Below are 12,102 nucleotides of genomic sequence, written 5' to 3'. Positions count from 1 at the left end.
TGCAGTTGAACCTCGAAATAACCAAGTCAGTAAAATTGCAAGTTTACTTCATTATATGAAAACTTCGTAAAATCGAAATTTGACCTTTCATGCAAAGCCAGATTCATTTTTACACTAAAAGTGCCACAAGAATGTACGAATAATGCAGCACTAGGACAAAACTCCTTAAATAGCGCGAGAAAATCAATTTTGGTTGAAGCCGAAATCCAGCGACCACAATGTTATCATACCGCACAGGCAAAGCCCTCATCACAGCGTCTGTGCATGAACTGTAAAGCTGCAGAAATGCAGGTCCGATGCGCTGAGGTTGAATAGGATACTCACGACAGCCAGCACAAACAAAACACGGACGAGAAAAAGAAATGATGACACAGGCACACACTGTTGGTGCTGGCCATTATGAGTCTTTTCCAACTCACCCAATTTGCTACCCTATTGTATGGGATAAGCGAAACTATCGTGCCGGTTCTGTCGCCACAGCTCGTAATCAAAAGCTCTGTGTTCCCTGAGTGGCACAACGCCAATGCAATCATGTTTGCCGAAGCCAAACCACTTGCTCAGTCCAATGAATGCACAACATTGAAAACCGCCACACTTCACAAAAACAAAAGAGCTGTGGTCTAATATCGCATGAAAGCAAGACGACAACCTGAATTATGGTGCACCCTGTGGGGTCTGAGGGACATCGCCGCTCTCGGAACACACGGACACAGTTCACGCGGTCGTGCAACAGCACGTGTACGTTTATTAAACACTCTTTTACATACGGCGAGCTCGCCTGCCGAATCTTATACAAACTAGTAACACGCTAAAATTATACAATGACAATGAATACCCGTAAAACATAACACACACTCAAGACAACATAAGACATATAATGCACCGTGCATGTGGTGTCGCCGATGCACGACTCACCACGAGGGGCCCCGAGGGAAACGAGCCGCGGTATCGTCCCCCACGGACCCACCGCGGGAGACGTCCATCCACGCACGCCGCCAAACCCAAAAAAGACTCTCTGCTGTGTTCTCTCCGCCAGCCTAGCTTTTCCCGCAGGCGGCGCTGCCGGCGCCACCGCGCTAACCCTAATGCGTGCGAGCACAGCGCCACTGCTTGCTCGACGACCACTGCAGCCTATCCGTGAGACTCGTGTGCGCCATGAGGCGCAAACATCTTTACAGGGGGTGATAGCACCCCACAACCCACTGGTAATTATGTTTTATGTTTTGTGACACTGCACACCAAAATTTAAGAACCAAGGATGACCCTAGAATCAAGCAAGATAGCTTCACGGCGTCGCGAATTTCAGTTGTAGCTACTGCATTACGGAGCGTCCACATAATGCTAGAGAGCTGATAATGGTACAGCTGGTAACTGTGAGCAGCTCCAGCACGTCTTTTTGTTACTAGAGATGTCCTTTACGCAGTAGCCACCACACTCTGGAAACACAATGTTTGACATTTTCTGATTTTGTTCAAATAAAAATGATGCAACATGTTTTTTCATAATATCATTCTACAGTCCTTTGAGAACATTTTGGGGGACTTTGAACAAAATTGAGATTGGGGTTTTTTTATTATAGATTTTTGAATCGAGGAGCACTTATGTCTTTTTGGTGTTTCGTGCATGAAAATTTATTACTTTGAAAATTATTAGAGAAATACAAATGCAGAGGTTCATTATTCACATAAAGGCCTATTCATTCTGCAAATATCAACAAGCTAATGTTCACAGAAGTAGCCATAGCGTCCCAAATTTACTGATTTTCAAAAACGCAGCGTTTTTCGTGAATTTTTAAAAATACATAATTTGCTCAAAATTCCATGAAATGATAAGAGCTATTTCCTCTTTACTTCTACTTCCGCTAAAATGAAAGATATTTGTAATATATAGCTTCAGTAGCTGCCAGCATGGTTGCGAATTTACGAGAACTCACTCTTCGTAAAATGGTCGTCGTCAACCGGCGACACTTGTCGAATTTTCCTGTGTTGAAAAAATTTTTTATTTGAAAGCGAACTGCAATTTCGTGCTGTGCAGTCATATGTGCACGACATACAAAATTATGAGGAAAATCGGAAACATCAAGTATACACCATTTTTTGATCTTTCGTGGAATCGCCCTGTACAGTCAACGTCCGATTGAAAGTGACCCCTTCAAATTTTTAATATGCTTCACCTCAGTACACTAGTATTGCGGCAAAGCTGCCTTTCAAGCTCCGTTACGGTTGAACTTTGCCAAGACAGTCAACGGCCGATTGAAAGTGGTCCCTAGACTTTCAATATGCTTCACCTCATCATACCCCGGCATTGCGGCAAAGCTGCCTTTCAAGCTCTGCTACGGTCGCAAATGTATTAAAGGGACACTAAAGAGCAAAACTATTTTTCTCGCATTAGTAAAGTAGTCTACCACGATACCAAAAACACCCCGCTTGCTGTGAGAATACGCTTAATAAGCGAGAAAACGCGCAAAAAGGAAATACAGGTGGCGACGCCACCTTGGAATTCCCGCACCATTTGCCGTGATGTCACATATTTTTGACGGCGTCTGCTTGGGCCTACGTAGTTCCTAATCGGTTAAATCGAAGTACATTGTCCTCTGAAGGGGTCAGAGACTTGACATAACGAGTTTGTGGAAATTTCGTCAAGCCAGTAGCGCCAAAATACGTTAAATCCTCTTTGAAACCTTTTACGTCACGAATTACAAAGTTCGGCGCAATACATGTGATAGGCAAAGATGCCATTTCCTCAACCTCTCCTCCTCTTTCAACTTCTGTGGAGGCTTATCTGATGTGGCGGACAAGGGTGTGCTTCCTTCAAGTCTGGAGTTCCAAATCTGCCTCGTAGACGTCAATATATGAGAACATATGAAAGTTTGGATGCTAAAAAGCTTCGGCTTCCGATTCTTCGGACTTCCTGCCCAAATTTCAGGTCCAAAATAGCATCAGTTGAGCCCCTACCTCTGCCACATCTTTGATCTCCATGTTGGAACCAGCGTTTTCTGGAGTTAAGGGGCGATGCGGCTTTCCTATCGCGAAAAATGGCAAAAAAAATCGATTTTTTGAAAATCACATTTTCAGTTTCTGTAGCCCTTTTTATATCCGAATATCTTCACCGAAAACCGCGTAGAATTGCTATAAAAAAATGTTGCGCCTGCCGAGGTGGCGAAAATTATTGGGGAAATTGCAAAAAAACACAGATTTTCAAAAAATCATAGCTCCGCAACGACGCCACCGGGCGCCGATATCTTGGGCTCATCGGAAAGCGCATTTCTCCGTCTTCAAATTCCCCGCCGCAGCTGGCTCCTCCATTTAAAAACAAACGCACAAAAAGATAATGTTTGAAGGTCGTTTCGAGCCCTCCGATTGGCCGCGTCCGCCACGATGCCCCAGGGCACCTCGCCATTGGTCCAATGCTCGCTTCGGTAGATCGTCGGCTGCTGCTCGCGCGTCGCGAGGTCACGGCTGTGTAAAGTCGCATTACTTCGTGACGCGTTCGCACTCGTTATGTGTTCACGGCTCGACGATCACGTAGAATATAACTACGCTTTAGTTTGGAGCTGCAAGCGGAAGCTTGATCAGATTACGATGGCGCACCGTGCTCGTAGCGAACATCTAAGCACGCGTCTAGGACCAACCCTTTAGCGTTCACTCGTCGGATCAGCGGTCGGAGGTGGTGCTTATCAACACTTCGGACGTCGTGGCGAAGATAATCGCGGGACGACTCCTTGTACTCGTGACCACGCATTACGTACTTTGAAACAAACATCGGGCACCGCAGCCGGCGCGTCTACTGCTCAGAGTCACTAGGCCTAACTCCGCTCGCAGCGCCGGCGTGCGATACGAACTTCCAATTTTGCAGGCAAGAACAACGCATTAGCGGACTCGCGGCAGTGTGCTTCTTCGCAAGCAACGAAGCGCTTCGCCCGCCGGCTCCTCAGAAACGCAGATGGTCATTTTATGCATCGGCAGCGGACCCCGCGGCCAAGCTCGTTGCGCAGCGGGCGCGCGTCAGCGTCCCGAAATGCGAGGCCAAACACGTTGTGCGCCTATTTTTCGTCACTGCACCTAGGCATATTGCGCATCGTCACCGAATGCCGCCACCCAGCACATCGCGTGCCGACTTCCCGGACTATGCGGCCGAACACTTAGAGGTGAAATAAAGCACTGGTGATGCAATTTCGGCGCGCTTGGGGCCGTGCTTGGTAGAGCTGTGCACGGGCCGTATTTCCGAGCCCGAGCCCGGCCCGGGCCCGCTGACTTTATCGAAGGCCCGCCCGAGCCCGACGGCAAAGGGCTGCGAGCCCGCCCGGCCCGGCCCGACGTACGAAAACACAATCCCGGGCCCGACCCGGCCCGACCCGGCTTTTTGAAGGTTCGCTGCGAAAACAAAACATCGTTTTCTGGTAATTCGGCATCTTATTGAGCATATCAAATATGATCAACCGACACACGACGAACAGTCTCCATTACACAGATTACAAATTACAAGTAGACGGCCTCATGCCAGTAACAATGAAGTTCGCTCGCCAAAGCCGTCACGTGTATGGGGTATGCCCATGGAAGCGTCAGCTTGCACGAAGGCGATCTACGTCGGGTCGCTGTCGCATGCATTTTCACTCATATGGGATTTGGCCTTCAATCTAACGCGAACAGTCGCGTGGCACGTCACTAGCTTAGGTGGTGTTACTTCTCTGTTTTTCGGAGTGCAACAGAGGCAGTGCTTTACCTGCTCCCCTTTTGTTTAAAGTAGCCAATGGAAAGGAAAAGCGGTAAAGGGCGGTCGCGGAAAAGGCACTGCATGCGTGCTGGAAAAAAATTCCCGCTCATTCTCTATACACTCAAACCTCATTATAACAAAGTCGCATCTGTCACGAAAATAACTTCGTTATATCCGAAAATTCGTTATAAACGTTTATTTGTAGCACTGTAGCTATGACAAGACTATTATTAATTTACTTCGTTATAACCGATAATTCGTTATATCCGTGTTCGTTATAACGAGGTTTGAGTGTATTTCGGGCTTGAGTCGGGCTTTGCGCCGGGCCCGAGCCCGGCCCGATAAAACTCAAAGTAGCCCGAGCCCGGCCCGGGCCCGAGGTGAAAATACGTCGGCCCGCCCGAGCCCGGCCCGCGGGCCGGGTCGGGCTCGGGCTTTCGGGCTACCCGGAGCCCGTGCACACCTCTAGTGCTTGGTATCGCCATAAGCGCTCATGAATCATCTGAAAAAATAAAAGCCTCGCAGATAACCGTGTCCGCGACCGGGTGAATGATAGAAGCACATCGCAGGCGAGGTTTACAAATGAGCTTGAGTGAAACAGGGAGATGAATTCATATCTTTCCAATTCGAGTCTTGAATAAACTGCTAAGGAATTCCTATTCCACCAATGTCTTGACCATAACTGCCTGTTATTTAGGAGGAAGGGATAGGTTGTCATGATGAGAGCCACTCTTAGTATCCTATAAAAATGATTCAATGATCAATTGCAATCAAGACTTATGTTAGTGATAGCATGAATACAAGAAAGCTGGCAAATCATCATAGTACATGGCCTAATTGCATTACAATATCTTGTTTTCTGTCATGTTTATTGCACCACTTCATAACTTCGTTTAAAATCCATGCTACATGTTCTTTGTATATCAGAAAAGGATTTAAAAAAAGAGAAAGAAAACAAAAGCAGAACAGATGAAAGGCCACATGTGCAGGAGGTCCAATGTTATAAAACACGCCAAAGATCACAATCTTCTTGTGTTTTAGAGAAGCACGGCACCTCAAACTAAAGACAGGGCACTCAAGAAACTGCACATTACGAAGGACTCAAAAGATTACGACCCCAGTGCCTTTTGATGAAGTAATATCATTGGTACAACTTTAAAAGCCGTTTTCTCAAAACGACTTTTCTTGCTTCCTGCTTCGCTTGTTCCACTGATTTCTCAGTGACCGCTGGGTCTATTTCAGTTCCGTTTTTTGTTCTATATTCCTTGAAGCACAGTTCAGGGCGTGACATTCTTGCTTTTTCAGTATGGCCTTTTGATAATTAGCTATTTGACGAGTTGCACAAAGCCTCGATGCCTGTTGCACAGTCACCTCATGAAAAATCAAAACTAAAAAAAATTTTGTTGCAAATAAAAAAATCTAAGAATGTCATGCCCGCAATCAGACATCTTAGAATGCATAGCACTTTGAACGAGTTTCCTATCGCATTTTTTAAGCGAGTCGGACTCGGAACAAGAGCAGAAGGTGAAATATATTGTACATCAAAAAATTGCAAAGATATATTCATGAAATTTCTGCAGTAGCATTAAAAAAATATTTCAATTAAGTGTGCCAATTTTCATCAAAATCCATGAAGAAATAAGAAAGTTGGTACCAAAAGCCACGTCCCCCCTTAATAAGGCAACTATGAAACACCACCCCGCCAGTGCTTCATCAACCTAACGAAAAGAAACACTTTCATGTTGCTACGTATCTCGTAAGAATATGCTTGGGAATCCTCTCTAACTTTTTTTTCTGTAATTTCGCTTCGAAGTATTCGGAAAATATTCTAGAAATATTCGAAAAAGATTACACCATCTCCCGCTAAAGGGGACCATGAGGCGATGCGAAGCCGGAGCACTTGCACGATCGCGTTCCGTTGGCGTTCGTTGGGCATGCTACCGACCTCGGATCGTTATTAACGGTGTTATTCGCGTGCCCTTCGCTTCGCAGCTTTGTCTTGAGTGGATGCAATTGGGCTGATGCTGACGCGTGCTTGTGTCAGCCCACTCACTGACGGGACTGTTGCTTCCATCACGCTTCACCGGAAGCACCAATGGAGTCAAGTGGAGTCAACCAAAGCAAGCGCTGCACTTAACGCGTGCTGCGCTCTAACCGCTTAGAGGAGGAGAGTAGCGCAGAGAGTAGCGCATGCGCCGCGAAAGCAAAAGCGAGAACGCAGAAGCGCAAGCAGGTGCTGGTAAAGAAGTGGAGAGAGTGACGCGCAGCTGTCGGAGAGAGAGAAGGAGAGGCGCGCATGCGTAGTGTGAGTGCGGACTACAACGGCACGTGCGGATTGCCACGCCGCCTTACATACCCCCGAGCAAGAGATGTGTCACATCTAAAATATTCTATTCGATTCGCACTCACACTTCAATATTCGAATTCGCTTCGCGCCCCAAATTTTGCTATTCGCACAGCTCTACTTTTCAGTGCTTCAAGATTAAAATAAGTCGAAGATCCTGATTTTGTAACCTACCTCCGCAGGGTTGTAGTTTGTGTAAGCGAGGCTGGCAGGCGGACCAGGAACAATGTTAAGTCGCAGGTAGTCTTTGAGCTTTCGCCACTGGAAGCAAACTTCCTTGCATCCTAGGCTGCTGTCCATGAACTTGAGGCCTTTCACATGAAAGCCACAACTCTGCACAAAAGATTCAAACAAAGACGTTGAAGAAGCACTCGGTAGATAATCTCACCTCCCAGAGCATAAGAGTGTAACTAGTAATGCTGCAGCCCTCATTAAGCAAAAAGCTAAACTTCAACAAGTTGGCATGTCCACTCCTGCATGGCAGTAACAGTTACAAAGGCTTTGCTATGCACTTAGCATATTTAATGTATCATGAATTTAACGTCCACCTACATTAACTTGCAAGCACACTTTCAAAGCAACTCACTACATGCTCAAGTAATTCCTACACAGCAAACATCTACTCACAAGTGGATGGTTTGTTTTGTTGTACACTAAGTCTCATTAATTCGGATTTCACGGGGCCAGAAAAAATGTCCGAAATAACCGAATGCCATATTATCGAAAGTATCAAGAAAACGATAAACAATTCAATACACTTCAACTGTCTTGATTAATATGTAAATCCTGTACTTATTTTCCATAAGAGCAGTGTAAATGCCGCAATTTTTGGCATTCGTGACTTCATTCACAAAGTGACCACGGCTCAAGACTCTGGTATCCTCAGCCAAAACGTGCTCTCCACCCATCCCTTTTTATGTGCTGCCACTACCATCACCAAAACACACAAGTGACGACAATTTTGTCACCGAGAAAATGACCAGCAACTAATCAGTCGCCCATCACAATACAGCACACGAGCTTTATGCCAGCATGCGGATTGCGGCTGAAGCTCTTCATCTTGAACAGTTTCCACTAGATTTAAGTTTCGTGACATTGCGCGCCCGTTGACCGAAGTCAAAACAAAGCTAGTGAGTGCCGCATCTGCTGCAGATGAAACAATGGGCACTAAAGACACAATCATAACGTACACGCAGTTCTAAAGGCACATGGCCTATGCCTGCAGAGCCAAAATGAAACTGCTGAGTACCGCATCTGCCGCTGAATAAACCTGGCTCGCTGGTGCAGTCATGGATGGTGACTGCGCAGTTCTGAAGGCACGCGGCGAAAATGAAACTACTGCTTGTCGCAGCTTTGACCCCAGTCTCTATCGACGCGATAATAGATAGCTCCCACGCAGTTCGCGTGCACTGAGTAAAATCGATAACGAAAGAAGTTTGCTGCGGCCGCTGAAGCGTTGATCACCAACAAGGAGGCTTTACAAAAATGGGTCACCAACAATACAATTGTGGTAAGATTGTGGATGATGATCATGCCTTCCTCAAGGTCCACGGCTGTTTCGGTTGTTCACGAACGCCGTTTTCATTCCTTTGCGTCACACGTTTGCAGCACTTTGTGATTGGCGCATTCCGAGGATTGTCCTAATTAACCGGGTTGCGGCCAAATATGACCGAATTAACGAGAGTTTGATGCCATTAATATATATGCCTGCCGGGACGAGAGAACACGTCCGAATTATCCCATTTTCCAAATTAACGGGGTCAAATTAACGAGCTTTTACTGCATATCTTTGAATGCATAATGTATATTCCTGCATATGTTACTGTAATATTCATTTCTTGTTCTCATTTTGTAATATTCTCCGTCCTTTTGTTTTCTAATTATTGCACGTTTTACCTTTTGTATTACCCTACTTACACAATGCCTCTAGGAGCCTGTAAGATATTCTAAAAAATAATAATTAAGTAACAGACTAACTAAATAAGGTAATGGTGCTGTAGAAATGCAGTGGCAGCACTTAATTTCTTCATCTTTTTGTTCATAAAATAAGTTTCTTGACTCAACTCCATCCCACAAAACATTCTCCTGGAGTTACGTACTCTGAGGCCAGATTCACATGCTTCTGCTTTGAAATGCCCATAACTAAGGCATTTGCTGAGATACAGTTAACCACTGCAACCAGTAAACTGTGGCAAATGCCCATGTAAAGCCAATGCTTCAGTTGCAGCTACTGCTAGCCAAGTTCAAACATCAAGGTGGATGTACAGAAGAAAAGGTGGCAAACTTACCTGGTCTAAGGACTTCACTACATCCCCATAGTCTATGCCATCAGCTATGATGAGAAGCTCAGCAAGGTCCTTCATGTGCAGCTAGAGTTTTAAAAAAAAAGAGCACCAGAAAACCTGCTTAACTGTCTGATTGCACACTACAGCATTGGAGAAATGGGAGCACCAGATGCATACAACTTTCCTAGCTAAAACCACTGGTGCATTTGCACTTAAATTTTGTATGGAGGTGTCACTTCATAGCGAATGCAGTTTAATATAACATCTAAGTGCAGTGCTTGACTGATTAATCCAGCATAAATCCTGAAAAACATGCATCGTTCGTGACAATGCAAGTCAAATACATGTCAATCTGTTGTTATGAAGCCCAGGCAACACAGGCGTAGCCGAGGAGGGGGGGGGGCACTACAAACGCATGTACAAACATGCATCAAGAAAAAATTTCTGGCGACTCTACTGATTGACACCATTTGTTGGGGTCAAACAACAGACACATATGATTCCACTGCTACAGTGAAAGATGGCATTATTAAGGCGAAAGCCTTATACGTCCCATGAGGAGGGCGACGTGACAAAGAGCCGGTGTGAGGTCAAACACAAAGATATGAATAGCAAAAAGTTATTGCACGCCTTGATACGTATCCGTATGTGCCCCTTGATCAACACTTTGCAACTGCACTTGCAGTAGGCATTAGGCTTGTGCGATAGTAAATTTTAGGTTTGGAGCAAATAGTGATTTAGTCTAATAATTTCGAATCGAATTTGAAAAGTATATATCACATTTTATAAAAAAAAAATTGAGCATATTTGTCACGACCCAGCTGACCTGCACAATATTTTTAAAAAATTGAAACAAGGCATGCGCAAACGTCATTCTTTTTGGTTCAAAGGGAAGTGGATGCAACTTTGAATAGTAGCAGGATTTGACTTTCGGTAGAATGCTAGTAATAACCTGTAAAATATGTCACGTTTTAAAATTTACTATACTTAGAGCATATAAGCCAGTAACAAGCTTTTAAACTTAAAAAATGATGAATCAACGCGATGGTAATATGTTCATTTAACCTTGAAGTGGGGCTTCATGGCAGTGTGACTTCCCCTCGAAAGGTGTATTCACGATACAGCACCCCTCCACCACAGTAGAACCGCCCTTATAGGGGGTTACATGCGGTTTATATATGTCTATTCGTTCATTTTGAATACGTTGAAATTTAGAATAATTTGAATTCCTGTCGAAGCGAGTTCGAATATTCGAAGTGCTCGAATATTCGCACAAGCATAGTAGGCATGCTTTCTAGGAGATTTTCATAATGGCCAATGTTACACGTGCAGTCCTTCCTTTCCACGCATTCACTGAGAAGCGAATGAGAAGATGATGCGAATGGGGCCTGATCATGCTATCACATTCTACTCCTGAAGGCAAAGCTCAAGTGTCCACAAGTTTTTTACCGCTCAGTTCATCACCCTGGCAAGATTCTTACCTTTCTGATTGGATTCTGGTACTTGTCTGTGAGACTGATGAGAATGTCAGACTGGTGGACTTCACCAATGCGCACATCAGTCGTCCCTTTGCATGACACTTTCAGGATGGCAGGTTCACCGTTCTTTGGCCTGTGAATGCAAAAGGTGGCCACTGTTTAGTGGTGTGGCAGACCTGCTACTGAAGTGCTGATAACTATGCTTGTACAAACGCATACAGAAACTAGCTGGTGGAAAAGGGCTGTAGGGTCAATAACTGACACACTACATGCTTTTCCTAATTTTGCAGCAGGCCTAGCAATGACTTCTGCATGAAGGAATTGCCAGAACTTATTTTGCTCAGGCCAATTGCCCCCAAGTTTACTGAATCACTTTATTTGCTAGGAAGCTATGAGTGGGCAAGATAACAATTTGGACTCACTTCACTGTAAAGGAAAAGTCCACAGCACGACCAGAGTTGATGGACATGTGGCAGAAAAGGGACTGCTTCACAGATGATGGGCAAATGATGTCTGGTAGGCGGCCCGCCAGGACTTGGTCCTTTGGTATGTCAGATGCCCAGTTCAGTTTGAGCTTGGAGACGAGACTGCTTGTCAGTGTTATGGGCTTCCCTATTTCATCACGCACCTCAAACCCTGCAGCAAACAGAAAAACACCACGTTTACCACCAACAACAAAGATATGTCTGCACCCCGTTGTCCTTCAACTTTTGCTAATGGGTCTCCAGTAATGGATGCAGCCAAAAATGTTTTGCAGCAGCTCTGGGAGCAGAAAATGTGCCGCTCTGGAGCAGGATTGCCCATTTCGGAGCAGAAGAGACACGTTTTGGAGCAGCTCCGTAAAGCTCAACATCGATGTGATAAAGATTCGATAAAACCCAAACCACACAACGCTTGCAAATGTACACCTGCACACAATGTGAGCCACTCGTGACTGTAAAGTGCTTCAATGTGTTACTCTCGATCAGTAGAGCTGGTGCCTAAAAAAAAAAACCGGCCCTTCGACAGGGGGGGGGGGTTAACAGGAGATTAAAATAATGTTGAACAATAGACGCTATGTCAATTCTTCAGCATGCAGTGCCATTTAATGTAACATTGCTTTCAATGAGCCAAATAAACCCAATGCACAAACAAAAGCAGCACACTCAGCTAACCAACTAGCCTAATTGCTGACATAAAAGTACCAGTGATTGGAATGACGCTTCGCTTATTACTCTGAATGTGCTGCACTGAAAAGGAACCACAATGCTTCGTCCATAAAAAAGCTCTTCTTTGCGTCTGA

At 45.1% G+C, this 12,102-nt stretch overlaps 1 protein-coding gene across 1 annotated transcript in view; it reads right to left on the bottom strand.

Moving 5' to 3' along the window:
* LOC119396986 (structural maintenance of chromosomes flexible hinge domain-containing protein 1) overlaps positions 1-12,102 on the bottom strand; it is a 218,328-nt gene that overhangs the window by 89,045 nt on the left and 117,181 nt on the right. The window contains exons 27-30 of the mRNA XM_049416665.1: positions 11,243-11,456; positions 10,824-10,953; positions 9,346-9,426; positions 7,232-7,390 (exon numbers count right to left, since the gene is read on the bottom strand). Coding sequence (XP_049272622.1) covers positions 7,232-7,390; positions 9,346-9,426; positions 10,824-10,953; positions 11,243-11,456 — 584 coding nt within the window. The remainder of the gene's footprint in view (positions 1-7,231; positions 7,391-9,345; positions 9,427-10,823; positions 10,954-11,242; positions 11,457-12,102) is intronic.

This window comes from Rhipicephalus sanguineus, chromosome 6, assembly GCF_013339695.2.
Source record: "Rhipicephalus sanguineus isolate Rsan-2018 chromosome 6, BIME_Rsan_1.4, whole genome shotgun sequence".
Classification (NCBI taxonomy): Eukaryota; Metazoa; Arthropoda; class Arachnida; order Ixodida; family Ixodidae; genus Rhipicephalus; species Rhipicephalus sanguineus.
Note: the sequence above shows the minus strand (reverse complement) of the source record. Positions and strands in the feature narration are given on the sequence as shown.